Here is a 21,842-nt window from a genome sequence, read left to right on the forward strand (position 1 = left end):
AAAGTACAAGTAGGTCATCTGTTATCCATGTATGGCTGATCGATCTATCTCTTTACAGCTGTTGAAAGGAACAATTTAATGAGATTGGCTCAAACAATACCTTTTACACCAGTGCATCTCTTTAGTGAGTACCAATTTCTGTATTAATGTATGAAGACATTTTAGTCTTTAGGATATCTTGCTCATTTGGTTATGTCAGTATGAAATCACAAGACTTGTATATACATTGTTGCTTTACATCTGTTGTAATACCAGAAGCAACTGTTCTATAAATAAATAAATTTAAGAATTTAAACTCAGCATATGATAATCCTCTCATATAATTTAGTGTGTAGTTTCTGAAATAATTTTTCCAATTTCCTTTGCCTTTAGCTGGAGAAGAAGTGACAGTCTATAGATTAGAAGAGAGTTCCCCTCTGAACCTTGATAAAAGCATGTCCTCTTGGTCACAACGTGGCATGGCTGCTATGATTCAAGTTTTGTCCCGAGAGGAGATGGATGGAGGCCTGCGGAGGGCTATGAAAGTCATCTGCACCTGGTCTGAAAACGATGTGCTAAAAATGGGCCAAGTCTACATTGTGAAGTCTTTTCTTCCTGAGGTTGTTCAGACTTGGCAAAAGATCTTCCATGAAGGCACAGTGCTCCATCTCTGCCTCAGAGTGAGTATAACTTGGTAGGGAATCTATCCAGACCCAATGTGACCCAGTGAAGCCCTATGTGGAATTAGCTAACAAAAATGTTTTCTAAAGTTAAACCTAGTTTAGTGTCTGACCACCTAGACAACTGGATCACAGGATGTCACTGGGAGAAATGACAGCTGCCATCTCCTTCTTTTGTTCAGAAAAACAGCTGAAAATATATTGACTGAACACTAAATAAACTGGGATGAGACAGGAAATGACGACATAAATATGGAAAGCAGTGAAGCTTAGTGGTTCCTGACATGTTATGTCAGACACTTTGCTTGCTCTCCTAAATATAAGACAGCTCAAAAAGGTCTAAAACTTTCTAAGGAGAGTTGTGTAGGCCAGACAGAGGCACCTTTTTAAAGTAGTGATTGAGCAGCGGAGAGCAACTGACCCTGTCCATTCCCTGCTTGGCATCCCTCTTGTGGCCATTGCTGGTGTCTGTCTTGTGTTTCCTTTTTAGTTTGTGAGCTCTTTGGGGACAGGGATCCATCTTTATTTATTTACTTATTTATGTCTATGTAAACTGCTTTGGGAACTTTTGTTGCTAAGTGTTATATAAATATTCATCTTATTTGTATTTATCTGTGTGATATGACAAAAAAATAACCATGAACAGATCCCTCTCTCATCTGAGAAACTAAATAGCCCTTTTCAGATGTTAAACAAAGCAGGGACATTGTACGTGTGTAGAGTGTCTTGAGAGCACACTAGGGATGTGCACGGAACCAGCGACTGCCGGTTCAAAGGTGAGGGGATAACTTTAAGGACTGGGGAGGGTGAGAAGGGGCCACTTCCAGTCCACAACATACCAGGGCGGCAAGGAGGTATGCTGCTGCCGCCCCGGCGGGACCATTTTTGAGAACAACACCAGTGGGGAAAACTCGGTGTGTGGGGGGTGGGGGTGGGGGTAAGAGCACCCTCCCCAGTCCTTAAAGTTATCCCCCCCACCTTTGAACTGGTCCGGAGACCCCTAAAGAGCCCACCCCTAGAGTACACTCCAAAGCCCTGCCCCCGTGTTTACATGGAATCCCCACACACCCACCCATGGTCCGCACTCTCTTCAAACACTATGTGGAGAGTGGGCGGGTGGGGCTTCTGAACATGTCAGTGTGAGGGCAAGGCTTTATGGTAATAATTGAAAAGGGTTAAAAATGTTTCTTCATGTCTGTCTATCTATCTATCTATCTATCTATCTATCTATCTATCTATCTATCTATCATTCTCTAAGGTGTAGCCGTGGTTAATGCCATGCGTGGCAGCTCTTGCAAGAGTTCATGAGCGAGCTGCTGGGAGGGGGAGAGGAAAGCAACAGGGGCGGTGGGAAAGAAAATCTGAATGGTTAGGCAGGCAGGTGAACCGGGCAACTTTGGGGAAGAGAGAAAGTGACAGCCAGCTGGAAAAAAAAGTGAATGGGTGGGCAGGTGTGGGGGGGGGGAGGGGGAGAGGAAGTGGCGGATAGTGGCAGCGGCTGGTCAGGAGACTTCTTAGAAGACTATTGTAAGAACTACTGGGATCATGTATACAGGGTGTTTTGAGTCCTAGTCTTAAGAAAAGCACTGTCTAAAATATGATTACATTATTAGGAAATACAACAGCAAAGAGCAGCTCAGAAGTTGATATATACTTTCAACCAAATGAAGCCTCATACTGTTCCATATACCCCAAGGTAAGAAAGCTTTTCAGGTATAAAGTGGAAACGACCAAGTGCATCATTCTGTATAACATGCATTGCTTGAATCAGTATGCAGTTATGTCTCATGCATGAACTATACATAGTATTGCCTTGCCATGTAGTGTAATATAAAGTGAAATGAATGCTTGCTTAAAGAGGATATGGAGATTAGGGATGTGCACAAATCAATTTTTAAAATTTAACCCCTGATTTGTTTTGTATCCAAATTTACCCCCTCCAAATCACCCCAGATTTGATTTGTATTTGCTTTGATTTGATTTGGATTTGGACCACTTTGAACCACTTAACAAGGTCCTAGGGGCACCTGAGTGGTGGGAAGGTCCCCATGGGTGCCACCTACCACCCAAATTTCAAGGCAGTGGGACACTTGGTTGATTTTTAATGACTTTTTTTAGTTTTTACTGATTTTGAACATTTCCGCCATAGGAAACAATGGGGATTGGAAGTTGCCATATCCTAACCCTAAAACGGATCCCCAGATTTCATTTTTTTTTTTTAAAAGCTAAGCTCTAGCCCTTGTAGAAGTGGAGTTATAGAGCAAAATGTGCAGTCATTTTTCAAGTGTTTGGATTCTTTGGCGTTTAATAACTTTTCCTCATAATGAATCCCTATGAGGATTCATTGCACACCTTCATTTCTTCTGTTCATTTTGACTGCCACTGGACAATGCCAACTGTCAACTGCCATGTGCCAACTACATCCTCCCCGCAAGTCAGTAGGATACTCATTTTAATTTTTAGGAATATTGAAATGTTTAGATTCTTTGGTGTCTAATAACTTTTCCTCATAATGAATCCCTATGAGGATTCATTATACACCTTTGTTTCTTCTGTTCATTTTGACTATCATTGGACAGTGTCAACTGTCATGTGTCAAATACACACACACCACACACACACTGGGGTACTCAGTTTATTTTTTTAGGTAATTTTGAAGTGTTTAGATTCTTTGGTGTCTTCATTACACACCTTCATTTCTTCTGTTCATTTTGACCACACTGCTTTGCAGGTGGGGGTGGGGAATTAGTGGCATCCCATGTTCTAACTACCCTACAAGCCACTGGGTACTCAGTTTATATTTTAGGAATATTTGAAGTGTTTAGACTCTTTGGTGTGTAATGAATCCTCATAATGATTTATTATGAGGAAAGGTTATTAGAAACCAAAGAGCCTAAACACTTGAAAAAAATCCTAGAACATAAACTGAGTAGTACCCCACTGCCTTGCAGATGTGAGGCGGCATAGCTGGCACATGGCAGTTGACAGTTGGCACTGTCGAAAAGACAGTCAAAATGAATAGAAAAAATGAAGGTGTGCAATGAATCTTCATAGGGATTGATTGAGGGAAAGTTATTATACACCAAAGAATCAAAGCACTTGAAAAATAGTGACCACATATTTTGCTCCATAACTCCACTTCTACAAGGTCTATTGCTTAGCTTTCTCTTTTAAATGAAAGCTGGGAATCTGGGTGAATTAATAGGAGGGATCTGGATATCGAATTGCTTCAAATTGAATCAGGAACGATTCGATTTGTACCCGAATCTCACCAATGGACCACAGGGGTGATTTGTTTTGTCTCCAATCACCCGAATCAACTAGACTTGGATACAAATCAATTTGTACCCGAATCAGTTTGCACATCCCTAATGGAGACAGCAGGAAGTTGGATGACGACTTTGTGTCTGCACTTGCTGCAGAAGATATAGGGCAGATATCCATGCTTGAACTGATCTTCTCAGGGGAAAGTCTGAAGAACTGAGCTAAATATAGGTGACAAGAGATGGTATTCTAAGGAGTACTGAAAAATCAAAAATTAACTGCTCACCAGATCTAGATGGCATCTATCTGAGAGTTCTTAAAGAACTCATGTGAAATTGCTGTCCTTATAGCAAAAATGTATAACATCCCTAAAGCTGGGCTTTATGACAGATGATTCGAAGGTAGACAATATAACACTGACTTTTTAAAAAGGATCCTGAAAGGATCCAGGAAAGTACAGGACAATTAGCTTAACATCTTTTCCAGGTAAGTTACTGGAAAGTATATTAAATGCAGAAATATAAATCTTCTATATGAACAAGCCCTGCTGAAGGAGAATCAGTGCTGCTACAGCCAGAGCAAAGATGCCATTTGTGTTTTCCAAGATGCCCCGGGTCCATGATGTAGTGTTGTGCAATGCTAGGCCAGAGAGCTGAGGCATCTGGAGAAAAGAAAATGGTGCTGCTTCTCCAGATGGAATTTTTAGCCTACTTTCCAGTAGGCTTATGAGATCACCCGCCACTCTTTGTGTGTGTCCCCCCCATCAACTTTGCAACGCCTGGACTAATTTGAACCAAATTGGGTACAGTTATTGGGACACATAGGGACACCTCAACGGCATAGTTTGTGATGATGTCATGCACCCCAATCCAAGATGGCAGATGCGTAAACTTTTGAGGCACAAGTGGGCTCACTTGTGAACCACTTAACTGATTTGAACCAAATTTGCTACAGCTGTAGGGACACATAGGGATGCCCAAATGGCATGGTGTATGATGATATCCACTCCAAATTAAGATGCCAGCCATGTGAACATCTGAGGTGCAAGTGAGCTAATTTGAGGACTCTCTAACCAGTTTAAACCACATTAGGTACAGTTGCAGTGAATGACACACGGAGACACTTAATGGCATTGTTTATGATGATGTCATACACACCTGTTCAAGATGGTGGACATGTAAACATTTGACATTCAAGTGGGATAACTTGTGAAACGCTTAACCAATTTGAACCAAATTTGCTACAGCTGTAGGGACACATAGGGATGCCCTAATGGCGTGGTGTGTGATGATGTCATCCACTGCAATTCAAAATGGCGGGTGCATGAACATCTAAGGTGCAAATGGGCTAATTTGTGGACTGCCTAACCCATTTGAACCGAATTGAGTGTAAGCCAGCAATCAAAAAATGGCTGCAGACTCTAGTAACAGAATGCTGGAAAGAAAAGTGTCTTCCCACACCCTGACTCCCATCCAAAGCTGCTGCATGAGGCAGATGTTCAAACATACTTGGCTGCATGGCCTGTAATGAACAAATGGCACAAAATGTATCAATGTCCTGTGGGAAGGTAAACAGAAAAATCTACTATTTGTACAACCTACTTAAGTGACATGGTTGGGTAATGGATTTCTCTACTTCCTAGGAGTGTGCTTCTACATTAGTCTAGCAGCAGTTAGAGGGGAAAGGTTCCCCTTTCCTGAGTAGCTCATCTTTTTATTCTGCAAAACATAAAAATTGCTCCTTATCAATCCAAGTTTGAGTCTAAAATTATTTACCATCCCTTTCATCCTAGGGTACTTTGACAATGTTTTCCTTAAATTAACTAAAGGGGAGAAGGTATCAATAAGTAGATTATGGTCATTCAGCATAAATCTTATTGGAAGAGGAAGAGGAGTAAAGAGATCTGCTAATTATTATTCAAGAGTTATTAACAAATTGATTAGTGCTTTATTTATTTAGATTTATTAAGATCTTCCAAAACTCTTTATGTTTGTGCTTTGCTTTAAAAAAAAAAAGTTTGACTCATTTGCTATTTTAAATGTGGTTATGATGCTGAGACACTTCAGAAGTGATATAGTTAAAAGCCGGAAGCTTTGTTAATGTTAGCTTCACTTTGGAATTTAATTACTCTAAAGTGGTAAAGCATGGACATGATTGCAATTTAGTTTGCCAAATTCTTTCAGCTTTCCTGCTTCTGTTTGTCTTTTTACGGTTGGGTTTTTTTTTTTGGTGTTTCATGGTTTTTACTGATTAACTGATCTTAAGGATTTAATGGAGTTTTATTGTATTTTAACTTTTGTAAACCAACTTGAAATGCTTGACAAACAAGCAGAAGGTTGCCGGTTCAAGTCCCCACTGGTACTATATCAGGCAGCAGTGATGTAGGAAGATGCTGAAAGGCATCATCTCATACTGCGCAGGAGGAGGCAATAGTAAACCCCTTCTGTATTCTACCAAAAGAAAACCACAAGGCTCTGTGGACGCCAGGAGTCGAAATCGACTTGATGGCACACTTTACCTTTAAACCGCCTTGAGATGTTTTATGAAAGGCGGTATAAAATTGAATAATTAATTAATTAGATTATTCATTTCATTAATCCCTACAATGGCAAATACAATTGCTTTTAGAACAGAAGACAGATAAATAGAATTGTAAAATACACTTCTTTCCTCTCATATTTTTGGGGTGTGTGTGTGGTATCTATAGTGGAACCTAATAATGCACATGTGTGTACACTGCCTTGATACTCCACCCAGAACAAAACTCAGTCCACTCACTGATGAAAAGAATTAGAGGGAACGCTGGAGCCCGAGGGGGTGGAAATAACTTAGGATGTAGTAAGAAGGAGGAAAGGGGACCTCCTCCCATGGAGGGCCTCCTCATCCCATGTAGGCATGCCCCTTGCACAAGTTTTTAGCCTACTTTCCAGTAGGCTTATGAGATCACCTGGCTTTCTGTGTGCGTGTCCGTGTGTCCATTTGTGTGGTCCCCCCCCCCACCCCGCAACTATCAACTTTGCAATGCTGGACCAATATGAACCAAATTGGGTACAGCTGCAGGGACACATAGACACCTAAATGGCGTAGTTTGTGATGACGTCATCCACCCCAATTCAAGATGGTGGACATGTAAACCTTTGAGGCACAAGTGGGCTAGATAGTAAACCGCTTAACCTATTTGAACCAAATTTGGTACAACTGTAGGGACACCTCAATGGCGTAGTTTGTGATGATGTCATCCACCCCAATCCAAGTTGGTAGTCATGTGAACATCTGAGGTGCAAGCCAGCTAATTTGTGGACTGTCTAATCGATTTGAACCAAATTGGGTACAGTTGTTGTGAGTGACACACAGGAACACCTCAGTGGCATAGTTTGTGATGATGTCATCAACACTGATTCAAGATGGTGGATGTGTAAACTCTGGAGATGCAAGTGGGCTAACTTGTGAACTGCTTAACCCATTTGAACCAAATTTGCTACAGCTGTAGATTGTGACAATGCCATCCTACTCAATTCAAGCTGGTGGACATGTAAACTTTTGAGGCATAAGTGCACTAACTTGTGGACAGTCTATCTGATTTGAACCAAATTTTCTACAGCTGTACGGACACATAGGGATGCCCCAATGGTGTAGTTTGTGATGACACATAGGTCATCCACCCTAATCCGAGATGGTGGGCATGTGAACCTTTTAGGCACAAGTGTACTAACTTGAGGACTGTCTAACCGATTTGAAACAAATTTGGTACAGTTGTAGTGAGTGACACACAGGGATTCCTCAGTGGTGTAGTTTGCAATGATGTCATCCACCCCGATCCAATTTGGTGGGCACATGAACATTTGAGGTGCAAGAGATCTAACGTGGATCTGGATTTGAACCAAATTTAGTCCAGTTGTAGAGACAGTGAAAGGAAAGTAGGCTGATTAATTCTTACCAGAACAACTTGTTTATTCCTTATTTTCTCCAGTACACAGATTTTAGCTAGGGGTTTATTGGGTTCTGACCAGCTGCTTGCCCACTTCCCAGAAAGTGAAACACATACACCAGAAATCAAATCAACATTTGATTTGAGTTACATTATAAATAGGTTAAATCTTAAGAGGTTTAAACATATTAAGGAATTCAGTAGCCATCTCACCACTCCTGCTGAATCAGTCTGCAATTCAGCAAAGCAATTTCAGCAATACAAATATAAAACTCAAAATAAGAGATTCTATGAAAAAGAATAAAAATTAAAATAAAAAACTATAGCCAGGGTTCTGGTTAAAGAAAATTAAGAGAAAAATCAACAGAGGTATAGCCAGAACTTGTTGAGCACGAAGCTATGAAAAGGGTACGGAAATCAAAAGGAAGAGGAAAAAAGTTAGTGTGTGTGTGTGGGGGGGGGATTCTAATCCATGATCCAAACTTTATAATCCATTGTTTTAGGGCAGGCCTGCTCAACTTCGGCCCTCTTGCAGATGTTGGCCTACAACTCCCATAATCCCTGGCTATTGGCTACAGTGGCTGGGGATTATGGGAGTTGTAGTCCAAAAACAGCTGGGGGGCCTAAGTTGAGCAGGCCTGTTTTAGGGGAATGTCCTTCTCTCCCAAAAAGATTGCTTGGAGTTTTGATAGGCTACATCTAATTACAAGATACCACCCAATTGGAGCAATGCTGTATCAGGGGCTGGAGCATCTGGGGAAACTAAAATGACACCAGCACTCCAGCTGCAGTTGTTACTGCCCATAAACAAAGATTGGAGCAGGACCCAGTAATAGGTGGAGTGAGGCAGACAGATGATCTGGAGCTTCTTGGGTGCTGAACCTTTGGCATTTACCCAAAGTGCTGTGTGTCGTTGCTGGTGCTGTGTGAAAAGGTTGAGATTCAGTTAAAGGACAATAGACACATCCTTTAAGAGTATACTTGACAAACCTAATACTCTATACTCTCTTATAATACTCTATAAGCAGATGTGCATCTAAATGCCCTATGCCCAGTGATTGCTTGCTGAACACAGATACATATACACACACACAATATCTATGAGGACTTCTATTTCCTCTTTGATAAAAGCTGTAGCTCTGAATATACATTTTTGTGAAATTATGCCACTGAAGTGAATGGGGAAGCCTACTTGTGCCGGAATTCCACGTGCATTCTGGAATGTGTGAGGGGCCCTGAACTGGAGCAATGGTGTCAACTTATGATCTGTGTGACGGAGACAGCAATGTTATACTTGTCAGAATGATTGAAACAGTCAGTGTTCAAGAAAACAGCCTACATACAGTAACACGAACTCTTGTATTTATTTCCTGAAGGTGTTGACAATGTCTACATTTGGCTTGTGCTCCCAAAAATATTTTTTTAGAACAAGCATTCTCAGGCAGTTTAATTGAAATTGTGTCTATGTAAATCTGTGTGAATTGACACATTCCTTTTAAATGACATCCAACATATGCTAGGTTGGGTTCTATTGCTGGCTAATTGCCTAATGCAATAACAAGCGATGACTACAATTATTAAGCATACTATAGCTGAAGATAGCAGTTTTGCAAGTTCAGACTATCAGCTGATAAGAGCAATTATAACATGAAGACTATAAGGTGAAAATTCACACTTAGGAAGAAAACAAGAAGGAACGAGGAGCCAAGAAATATTTGCCCCAATTTTGTGAGATCCTACAATGCATATTAGATGTTAAGCTAGTTCATCCAAATGCTCGTTTTCATCTGCACACTCAGAGATTCCTCTGAGTTCCCTGTCCTTGAAAACTGGATCGTGGTTTGCTGGGGGGAGAGGGGCAGCTTCAGTGCTAAGGTAGGTGAAAGTCCTCCGTTGCAAGCACTCATTCTTGGATTGGAGCTCAAAACTGGGCTCTGCTATGAAGTAAGATGAAAGTGCCACATCAGGTGGAGGATCAGAGTACAGTTTGAAAGGCAGCAAACTTTTAGGTAGCTCTCCAAACATTGCCACTCTTTGAGGCGCTTCACATGAGCAGTGTGAAGCACCTAGTGGTGGTTTGCGGGGAGAGTTGGCTTAGCCTCCTCTCCCCACAGACAACTGAACATGTAGCCCTGGGCGGCTGGATCAGCTGCCCACACAACTACTGGCTCCGTCACGGAGCCGGTACAGGCTGCAGGGATTGGGGGGCTGCTCATCCCCCGGAAGTCCCAGGATGCCATATGTGAGTGTTGGGGGACCTCCAAGTCCAGGAGGCTGCTTATCATTCTGACAAGTATAACATTGCTGTCTCTGTCACACAGATCATAAGTTGACACCATTGCTCCAGAGAGTGGGCTAGGCTCCCTCGGATTAGGCTTGTCAGAATAACTTCCTCGTATCTGATAATAGCTTCTAAAGAAATGAGGGAGACTCTTACTCTTAATGGGCAACTAGTTAGGAAAATTGACTTGTTCTGCCATAATTGCACAGTGGTCTCTAGTGACCAGCCAGGAAAGATGAAGTCATTGGATCACATTGCTGCTCTGGGTGGTCATTGTGTACCACCATGAAAGCAAGAGGTGTGGCATGACTCTCATCTAAGTTTTTTGGCCACCCTATGGGGGAAATTTACACTCTTCCTTCAGACTCTTTAAATTTTCCCTTGCTTGAATGAAGAGTTGTACATGGTAGCTGCTTCCAGCTCTCAACTCAGCTGTGTAGCTGCAGCCAGACTTGTCACAGGTATTAAGTCTTGCAAAGCTCTCCGTTCAGTTTGGAGATCAAGCTGATCAAATCAGCTACAATAGTGGCAGGACCAAATCCTTTCATGTTTTATGTATTAATTTTCTGTGCCATATAAAGGAAGTATATTTAAAGACCCACCCATGTGGCTCTATTTCAAGTTTCCCCATCCACCTGCATTTATTTGAGGAAAGAGATCATAACTTGGTTCTGAGTGCTTAAAATAAAATGTTACGATTTGTTTTACAAGCAGTTTTATAGAGTATGAAGAGTAACATTGGCCTTTCTCTCATAAAAAGATCTGAATCCTTTATCAAAGTGAAAATCAGTCTTCCATTTCAGAAGAGTTTTAACCTGATTTTTATTAGAAGGGATAAGGCTGTCTGATTTTGAAAGTGTTCATCTCTTGTTTGGAGGACTACATCATAAAGTTGCTATTGTCTGGCTCCTCTCATGGCCATGACCATGGCTATGATGCCAACATACTAACTTTAGAACTATTACAGTTTAAAACTACTATGAATATCGCCACTATGGATAATAAAATATATGCATCGGTGATGCCATGAAAACCATGATGTAATGGTCCATAGCCGTATGTAGAGTCCACAGCATACTGAAATAAACTGGAGTGTTTTAATTGACTTCAAGGAATCTAACTGTAATGTTTGTGGGGTATATCATATACCATCCTTTCCTACAAAGTGAATCTTTCACCTTGAAAACAAAAGTTATTTACATTAATCTATCATTTTGTATTAAATAGGTGAAGTTAACAAATACTACATCATTCCATTTCATGAAGACTATGTGTGCATAGCTATGTGTGCATGTACATAACTAAGTCCCACACCACCCTTCTTTAATTCATGTGAACAATAGTCTCAGTTGGGGTGTGCAGCATCTCAAAGAGAATCCATCAGCACAAAACGCTTTGTGGAATGTGCTCCTACAGAGACTGAATAGGCCATGCAAGAGTTTATACTTGTTTAAGGTAACAGGGAGCTGCTGATTGCTGCAAAAACTGGTCTCTGCTGTTAGCTTTGTGAGAGCCAATAGCTTCTGGTTGTGTGTTTGTTTCATAGAAGTTTGTTTATGATTTGCAATGGACTCAGCAGATTGTTACCCATACAGTACTTACTACTATGACAGTAGTTCTAACCTGTTTTTAAACTTCAGCTACTGCTACAGGTGGCAACTTTACCTTTTTTAAAAAATTTGCCAGATATGCAAATACCACTTGGCCATCAGATGTAGGGATACTGTGAAATAGTAGGTGGCTCCCCTCTAATTTCATGTCAGATTCATTATTGGTCAGCGTTTCTGAAATTCCAAGTGGCACCTCTTTGGTCAGGAATATGCTAGGGTATGTTCTTGAGAATTCTGAGCTGGATGAAAATGTTCAGTGGGAGCAGTGTACTCTCTGTTTGTTAATAGTATGGTGCACAGGGCCGTCATTATTCAGATGACTCCTAAAATGGCATGATTATGTTTCTGGCAGGTTCCTGGACGTCTTCTTAATATATTGCCATTCAGCCAATCAGTGGCTGACAATAGAAAAATATATGACGGGAGAGTTTCGCAAGTACAATAACAACAATGGGGATGAGATCACACCTAGCAATTTGCTGGAAGAAATTATGCTGGCTTTTTCTCACTGGACCTATGAATATTCCCGGGGAGAGCTCCTTGTACTGGATTTGCAAGGTGAGTGTAAACCGATAATGCCACACTATGAAGCCCAGGGATGCCTCCTTTTAATATGTAGGAAAAAGCAGGGGCTAGAGAAAGCTATAATGTTTTGATGCTTTAGTGACTTCAGCTGCTCTAGATGGCATTATATACTTAAAAAGTGATGGCAGGCATTTGTGTAGCCTACATAGTCTCCCCCTAGTGTTCTCATCTCTCAGAGGTGGTTCAGTCTCTTTAAAGTGGGAGAGGATGAAGTCATTGTGTCCCCCAGCTCTGCTTCTCCACTGGTCCTTTTGCCCATCCTCTTTCATTGCTTTTATGAGGCAATTCTCATTTGCTAGAGGACACAGGATAAGGAGGGCGGGCCAAGGGTCTAGTGGAGGCAGGGCAGCTATATCTTCTTTCATTATCTTAGGACTTCTAAAGAGATGTGCACAACTTTTGGGTGATGAGCTACTTTTCTTCTAGGGAAATGTGCAGCTGTGTATTTCTAGCTGCTGCCATTATTCTGCTTGGCTTCAACTCTTAACCTTCTCTTGAACCACGGCTGCTATCTTCTATCACAGTAAAGTGTGCCGTCAAGTTGATTTCGACTCCCTGTGGTTTTCCTGGGTAGAATACAGAAGGGGTTTACCATCGCGTCCTCCAGCGCAGTATGAGATGATGCCTTTCAGCATCTTCCTATATCGCCGATGCCCGATATAGCACCAGCAGGGATTCAAACCGGCAACCTTCTGCTTGTCAGTCAAACATTTTCCCGCTGCGCCACTAGTAAACTTGGGTTAAAAGACCCAGGAGAGGGAGGGGTTGAAGAACCAGAGCAGACATATAGGCAGCTGTCACCAATATAATATTGAAATTATATGCCATGCCATGCGCTTTATTCATTTTCCAGGCACAGAAGCCATCCGAGGAAGCCCCTGGCCATACTACAGATCTTTTAGACACACACTAGGAACAGTATGTTTTAAAAGAAATATTAGGCAGTGCTAGGAGCATGAATAGTCACCGATAATGTAATCTAAATATAATTGTCTGTTATCTGTGGTTTAACTAGGCTTAATTTATTTACCAAATTCACTTAGGGATGTGCATGAACTGAGGTTTGTGCACAGGTTTGGCGTGGTGCCACTGGGGGCGGTGAGTGGGATCTTTAAAAAGATGGAGAGCAGGTCCTTACCTGCTCTCTGCCACCCCATGCAGCTTCCTCCTGCTGCGGTGCTCCTCCCAGGAACCTGCGTGCAGCACTGGCATACATTTGCATGGTCAGCATGGTGGTGTTTGCATGTGCAGATGCCATGTGCGTTCTGGCGCCATGTATGGGTTCTTGAGAGGAGTCCGGTTGCAGCAAGAAGCAGCAGGGGGCAGTGGAGGGTAGGTAAGGACTTGTTCTCCTCCTTTTTAAAGATCCCGCTCACCACTCCCCCAGCCTGGTGGCACTGAACTAGTTCGGACCTCATCTAAGGTCTGAACCGTCCCTGCTAACTTGACAGAGGCACCTTTTAACGTGGTGATTCTCTTTATTTAGCAGGGGGAGAGTAACTGGTCCTATCCACCCCAGCACAGTACTTCCAGTGACTGTTGCTGGTGTCTTATGTAATGTTACTTTTTAGATTGTGAGCCTTTTGGGGACAGGGAGCCATTTTTTATTCTCTGTGTAAACCACCCTGAGCCATTTTTGGAAGGGCGGTATAGAAATCATCATCATCATCATCATCATCATCATCATCATCATCTGACTCAGTTCAGTGCTGAACCTGTGCACAAACCTTGGTTCATGGACATCCGTACATTCAAAGGGCCTGAATTACACCAAGATGTATTTGTCAAGCAAAATAAAGCATCCAGTCCCATTCCTCATGTTGTTATTTTCACATTCAAAATGTAAAAGACATGTATTCATTAAAGAATGTGGAAATCTTTAGACAATGATCTAAAATTGCAATGTGGATGGCTTTCGAAAGCTTCAGTGAATATGAAGGTCTTTGACCACGGATCCATGGAAGAGCTGTAGAATGATGTTCATTGGGGAGGGGGGGAGACCTTTTTACTTGGTTGATGTTAAGAATTTAGGTGTCGGATCATGCCATTCTTAGGGTTTATTCAGATCAGTGTGTGGCCTAACCATATTTTCTTCTTAGCACAATACATGTGCAAGTTGCTAATAGCACCATAAGCACTTCAGGTGTTATCCAGAGAGGAAGATGGCATTGCTTTAGAGAAGGGCTCTGCAGGGGAAGCTGTGTGCACAACCCTGGAGGAAGTTGCAGGGAGCTTCCAACCAGCTCAGAAGCACTGCATGGCAGAATGGGACAGCTGTTTTCCTTTTCTCTCTTAAAAATCCATAAAATCCTCTTGCCAGATAAGTGCTTCCATGCTGGAGCTGGAAAGTGGGGCAGTGCCATCCAGCATTTTTTTTTAAAGAACAATACAAAAATGGCATATGGAGGGTGGAGGGAACTGTGTCACTCAGCAGCTTCACAGACAGTATTGACTTTAGTGCCATCCATATGGCAGTTGGGTTAGTAATGAAAGTCCTGGCCAGAGGACTCAGGATAATATTTTCCAAGCAACCAAATATTACCAGCTGAATGCTAGGAAAATTGATATCCCAACAACAGAGGTACTGTCTTTGCTAAAAATGTTTGTTCCCCTTCCAGTGACAATCTGGATAAGTTTTTATTTTGCATGCACAAAATAATTTATCTATCTCCATTTTTGAGTCTTCCAATCACAATTGAGACAGGTTGGAATTTCAGCAAATAGGTTGCAGGTACATTATGAAGTGGGTACAAAGGGATCTATTCTCTGATTAGCTTCTGAGATAAGTCCAGCCTTGCACTGAGTTATGTATGTATCCCTCTGACAACTTCAGCATTGAGACATGCCTGCGAATGGACTTATAAAAGTCCAGATGCAACCAAATGCCATTAATGATCCAGTGTGGCAAACCTGGATTAATCCATAGGCTAAGTATGAGGACCCACATAATGTAGCCACTACCTCCTGATGGAAGGGAAGCTCCAAAGCCCAAATATAGCTGTAAGCCGATAGGGATTGATCCATTCCTGTCAGGGCAGTCTGGATGTTACATTGTAGGGGTGTATTTCTTGATCTTATTTTTCTCTGACACTAAAATGATGAATGAGGCAGTCACTACTCAAATATGTTTTTAGCTGTCTCTTGCAAGGGTTTCCAATCTTGGGTTCCCAGATATTGTTGGAAATACAACTCCCATCATGCTTTCAGCCATTGTGGCAGGAAATGATGGGAGTTGTACTTCAGCAAGACCTGGGGATCCAAGGTTGGGAACTCCAGTCTGTTGAATCTACAAAAAATAAAAATCCATCTTTGGGCGGAAGCCCTTAAATTTGTTTGCCTTCTCATCAAAAGAAAAACTAAAAGAATTAGCTTGAAAATGAGGTGATCATGCAGCATTTCTTTGCCAGCGATGAAAGCATTTTATTGTTGTAATACCGCCTTTTCCATTTATATTCTATAAAGCTAAAGATTAGATAACCATAAAATAATTGCAGTGGTTATAATTTCATGAATGATTTTTAAAAAAGACAATTACCTTCTAACACACTTTGTAAATTTGACAACTGCAGGTGTTGGAGAAAGCCTTACAGACCCATCTGTTATTAAACCTGAAGATAAGCAGTGAGTATCTACTGTCACTTTGTCATACAGAATGTGACATGTTTCATGTGATTCAATTAATATACAATATTAGCTGTGACGCATATATGCATATTTTTACACATTGCTGACAGTGACCATTTTTTGTGTTTTGGTTAGCATTACATGACCTATTTGTATCTTTTTAATTGACTGATTACAGAATACTGTAATATGCTGTACCTGTGGCTTAAAGGTCACTGAAGAAACTTTAGAATGCAGATGCTTCCCTATTGAATGGAAGATGTCAGATGCAGATGCTTCTCTATTGAAAAATCTTGACTATTGGGAGGATGTTGGGGGGTAATTACTTATATCTCAGGGTATTTCAGGAGCTGACTCACTCCCATTACAGCAGAAGTTAACAGGGTCTCAGCCTGGGGCAACAGCTTGTAAATGATAAGCATGGAGATTCATGCAAGGTTAAACTAATCTACTTTATTTAGAAGTACATGATGATAGGAAAAGACTTATATCTAACTTCTGGCTACATGGTGGTCAGAGAGAGACCTATAGAAGCATGGTGTTCAGAGCTAGAAGCATTCTGGGGAGAGGGAGGAGGAAGTCATTCCCAGGAAGTTCCTGAGTACATTCTATCAATTGAGGGGTCATAGAGGCAGAGATAAATAGGAAAGAGAAGGAGATCCTAACTGACCTTCTCTTCTCCCAATGCTCCTAGTGGTCATTAGGCTTACTGGTGCAAAAGGTCAATGCCATCTGGAGCTGGAGCTCCAACAGTTTACCTACACTGACTGGTCTGACTTGGTTTCTGGTTTGATAGCTATAATTCAGGGTGCTGAGTTTGATATACTCAACCTTATAGGATTACTCAGGGCCTGCTTATCTTGGAGTACACTAAAATATATTCTCCAGTCTTAAGTACCGCTGATTTGAATCCTAGTTTAAGGCAGTTCGTGGGAGTGAGGCATGGTATTGCACGCCCAGGCCCCAATAACGACAGGACACATAAGATTGGAAGAACTAGGGCCACTTTTATTATTTAATTAACAATTAACCTGCAACAATGAACATACCAGATAGAGTGCAGGTACCACCCATGTGGGGCAGCCTCATAAGGAGGACTGCCCACTGCAGGGTGAAGGACTGGGAGTTGATTTAGCCTGGCTCCAGGTTCAGACATCCTCACCACCGTGATGTTTTATCCCTGCTGAGGGGAAGCCAGCCAGCCCCACCCCACCTAGGCTGCAAAACACTGTGATGGGCCCAGCCAGCCTCCGTGTAGGGGCAGATGCCAGTCCAAGGGATGTAAAACTTTCAAGGGCTGCTCCTCAGATTCCCACCTGCCTTAATAGGTCCTCCAGTCAAACACCAATACGAGACAATCTACCCCAAACTTCACTCACCTGCAAAGTGGCTGAGCATCCCAAACAATGAAACTCTACCAGGAGAATCAATAAGAAGTAGGTCAAAAAAAGGCCACCCCAAAGCCAATCAGGTGTGACCAAAAATATTCCTACTTGACCCCCAAAAGGTGACCAAATAACCCTCATTAAAACAGGATGGGCAGGCAACAGTGTTCTCTCTAACAGGGGTTCCCAGATGTTCACTTCAACTCCCATAACCCCCAAGCAAAAGCTATTGCAGCTGGGGATGCTGGGAGTTGTAGCCAACAACATCTGGGAATCCCTGTTAGAGGGAACACTGGCAGGCGGGTACCTTGCCCCAGAGCAACTGAGCAAGTGCGAAGAGAGTCAGCCGCTTATGCAGCAGCTCCCCCAATCCCATTGGCCGGCCACCATCACGTGCTGGGGGAAACAAAATGGCAGCCCCATGCCCATCGATGGGGCCGGGTGCACAGTTCCCTCTCCCCGAGTGTGGCAGCAGAGAGTGGTCTTGCATAAGCTCCAGTTAATAGGCCTCAGGAAGGCATTATTCTTTGAAACTAAGCACCAAATGCCTTCATGTTCATGACCCTGACTTGCAGATCCCAAAACTCTTAGGAGTCCACCAGAACTGGGGGCAGAGAGAACTTCAGGGAGAAGAGGTGGTCTTGTGGTAGGGAGCATGAATTGTCCCCTTTTGCTAAACAGGGTTTTCCTTGGTTTGCATATGTATGGGTGACTACATGTGAGCACTGTCTGCTATAAGATATTCCCCTTAGGAGATGGGGCCGTAACTCAGTGGTAGAGCATCTGCTTTCATGCAGAAGATCCCAAGTTCACTCCCTGGTATCGCCACTGCCAGACAGTGTAGACTGTCTATTGTGTAGATAGTACTTAGCTAGATGGCAATACTGGTCTGACATCAGGGGCGGAGCCACCATTGAGCAAACGGGTTCAAAGAACCCAGGCCACCAATGAAAAGGGCAGCTGAAGCCCCCATTGCACGTGACATCACACGTAAAAGGAGCGTGGCCCAATTGTCAGAAGGCCCATCCCAGTCCTCCACTTCTCATTTCCAGGCAGCCCTTGCTGCCTGACAGCATTTATTTCCCTTCCTCTCCCAGCAACGAGAGGGGGAAAGCTTGCTTGGGGCTCTCCAGCGCTCGAGCCACACCCCTGTGCACGTGATGTCATACACACAGGGCGTCACTGGCGGGGCCACCAGATGAGGTGGAACACAGCCTGCCGTTCGGCTGGCTCCGCTACTGTCTGACTTGGTATAAGGCAGCTTCCAATTCCTATGAATGAAGCTGTATCTAAGCTATGCTTCAGTCATAGCATTGGCCGGCACATGTTATTGGTTCAAAAGAATTGGCTTCATTCAGCCAGGTTGATTCCTGGACTAACCCAGAGGTCACACAAAACAGAGTAGCGTTGTTCAATTTGACCAGGAGATACCATATTTACCCAAATAGAAAATGACTCTGAATTTAAGATGGCCCCCTTTAAAAATACAGCTTAAATAAACCTGTATTTACTTGAAAGGAATTAGGCTCCAAATTTAAAATGGCCCCAATTTCTGCCATCAAAGAACTTGGAAAAAACCTAGTCTTGGATTCAGGTAATTAACTGCGATCATCCAGACTGCATATTCTGCCTTATTCGCTGTTGATGCACCGAGGAGTACAGCTGGCACCAAGCTGTAAGCATGTTGCATCTATACATAGGTGATGTGTATAGATGGAGTGATGGCTGAAGAAACCGGATTAGTGGCAGTCCAGGTTGGGGTCAGTGGATGAGAGCCACAGCTCCCCACTCCCTCCTCAAAGTGGCCCTTTTGCAAGTTGTATAGGTGAATTAAACAAACAAACAAACCCCACCTACATTATTTTCTCTGTCATTTTCCTAAATAGTAATATATTCCATATTACATTTTACAACAAAGTAGCGAGAACTAAATAACAGAGGAGAAAACACAGCTTGACTTTCATATGCTAGAGAAGCAGCTCTTCAGGCCTGTTAACAGAAAAACAGCATTGTTTTGACTTGGTGATCTGAGAGAATATGACAGCAGCAGCACCACAGATGGGGTTTGTATGCCTGTGCCTAGTGATAACTTCAGATAGATTCTCCTTACAGGGGCGGTGAAGTGTCTTTTAAGCGTTCTGTCTTGCCTCCCCCCACCCCCCGCTACATGCACTCAACAGAGGAAAACTAGCAGTATCAAGTACTCCTTTAGGCTTGCATTTGGAGACAATCTGGCCAAAGCTCACATCCTACTTCCAAAGCCCCTTGCAGGCAACAGATAGGTTTCTTTGAGCTTTATTTTCAGACACCCAGAGGAGGATGGGTGACTTGTGACTGGTTGATGGGCCCATTGCATACTTTAATACTAATGGTTACAATAATTATCATCACTATTTTGTTGCTTTAGACCTTTATTCCCAGGCATATTTTAAAGGTCATTTGTATGTGAGAGCGTCGTACCTTTATCTTTAATGACTCTTTTATGCATCCTACTGATTGCCTTGAAAATGTTATAAATGCCATTACCTAACCTCCTAGTTCCTGTTGCTGATGCAATATAATTTCTTTAACTGTTTCTGAAGTTTATTTTGTACTAATTCAAAGACGGAAGATTAGAGGTTTTGGGAAGGGTACCCAATGTGTAAAAGTTTAAGATCGGTCCCGAGCTTTTCTAACATCTTTGTTGACATCAAAGAGCCTTTTATTGAAGTCATTTCTGGAGATTTCCCTCCTAATATTTTTTTATAGTTTCGAACCATTAATATTGACAGGATTTATTTCAGTAGTGACCACGAACCAGCATCAATCTCCAGGCCAATCTTGGAAATTTGGCAGCCTTCGTTTTGGCCAGTGTGCCAAAGGATGAACAGGAAGCAAGCAGACCCAATTTGATCCATATCTTCTGTCACAGTAAATTCAGAATATCAGCCACAGACTCTGCTTCTTGTGCAAACCAAAGAAAGTTTCCAAAAAGAGATCCTGAAACCAAAGGTATTCAGGATCCAAGAAGCCAGTCCCATAAGTGTGATGACAATCAGTGCTTAGTTTTGAAAATGAAAAGTGCTGAAGTTCAAACTTTCCTGAATGTTGTAACCCCAACTAGAAATGTTTGCACGATAGTTTGGGTTATTCAGCAGTAAAGGAAAAGCTGCCTGCACATGCCCTATACACCCATCTCTGTGTTTCTTTACTCTGTTTCTTTGCCCTGACACTGAAAGGATCAAGGCCTACATACTTGGTGTTAGTTCTGGTAACAAAAGTGTAGTGCTGGTTGATTATAGCCAGTGGTCCACATGTTCTGCAGTGTAACATGTGCAGTTCTGAGCTACTCGTGTGGCTGCAGGCTCCTCAGGAAGTGCCGGCGATCTTGTATAAGAATACAAATATCTAAGTAGTGCACCTGCACTTTGAAAGCGCTCCTTACATTAGGGATGTGCACAAACCTATTCGGAGGCCCTTTTACGGGCTCCTGAATAGGTTCAAAAGATCAATGGTTTGGCTGGTTCGAAGGCAGGGGGGGACTTTAAGGACTGGGGAGGGTGCACTTACCCCCGCAACCGCGTTTTCCCCACCAGCACTCTCTTTAAAAACAGTCCAGCGGGGCGGCAGTGTCGCTCCCTGCTGCCCCATTGCCTCTTTGGACCGGAAGTGACCAGAAGTACCTGGCACGTTTGCGCATGTTGTGTGTGTGTGTGCTCACGTCACGTCACGCTCGTTTGTGCACGCACCCAACGCGTGCATGTGCCCCGGGTACTTCCAGTCACATCCGGTCTGAGGAGGCAACGGGGCAGCCGAGAGGTACCCTGCTGCCCTGCCGGACCGTTTTTAAAGAGAGCAGCGGGAGGGTGGTGAGTGCATCCTCCCCAGTCCTTAAAGTTATCCCCCCCCCACCTTAGAACCAGCACGCTCTGGTTCCATGCACACCACTAACGTACATTGGAAATAATATAAAGAGTACTCTCAAAGTATAGATGCTTTTTGTGTATTTGCGCTCTTGCGCAAGACTGCTGACACTTCCCTAGCAGCCCGCAGTAGCAAGGGCCGCTCAGAACAGCCCACGTTACACTGCAAGCAATGTTGGCCAGTGTCAGTGACTAATACCCCATAATGTCCATGTTCAGTGTTCTACTTCCAACCGTCTGTAGGCATGCTGTAGGAGTGGGGGAAATGCAGCTAACAGCAATAAGTAAATAATGCTTCTCTAGCAGTAATTTTCTTATAAGGCTCAACCAATTGCCCAAAGCATCAGTTAAGAAAAACATTTGGGTAATTACACTTGAGTAAATCCACAGAGAGGAGTAATTTTGCCAGTCTCCAAGCTTGTAAAGTTTCAGTCAAACATGCTAGGTTCTCTAATGCACAGTATCTCCTGAAAGTTTACAAATAGTCTGGACAATTAGTTCGTCTACAAACAGAGCATCACGCCTTAACACGTAACCCAGGGGAGATCTTCAGCTGCACAAGAACTAATTTCCAGGCTGGTCATAAATCTTCGGTCAGAGAACT

General features: G+C 42.7%; 1 protein-coding gene across 1 annotated transcript in view; it reads left to right on the plus strand.

Annotated features, from left to right (window-relative positions):
* The window catches only part of TRPM6 (transient receptor potential cation channel subfamily M member 6), a 140,732-nt gene that overhangs the window by 112,444 nt on the left and 6,446 nt on the right, over nt 1-21,842 (plus strand). Inside the window, exons 31-35 of the mRNA XM_053300488.1 lie at nt 59-124; nt 373-659; nt 2,273-2,355; nt 12,095-12,300; nt 15,897-15,948. Of these exons, the coding sequence (XP_053156463.1) occupies nt 59-124; nt 373-659; nt 2,273-2,355; nt 12,095-12,300; nt 15,897-15,948 (694 nt within the window). The remainder of the gene's footprint in view (nt 1-58; nt 125-372; nt 660-2,272; nt 2,356-12,094; nt 12,301-15,896; nt 15,949-21,842) is intronic.

The sequence above is a fragment of the Hemicordylus capensis genome, chromosome 2 (assembly GCF_027244095.1).
Source record: "Hemicordylus capensis ecotype Gifberg chromosome 2, rHemCap1.1.pri, whole genome shotgun sequence".
In the NCBI taxonomy this organism is placed as follows: Eukaryota; Metazoa; Chordata; class Lepidosauria; order Squamata; family Cordylidae; genus Hemicordylus; species Hemicordylus capensis.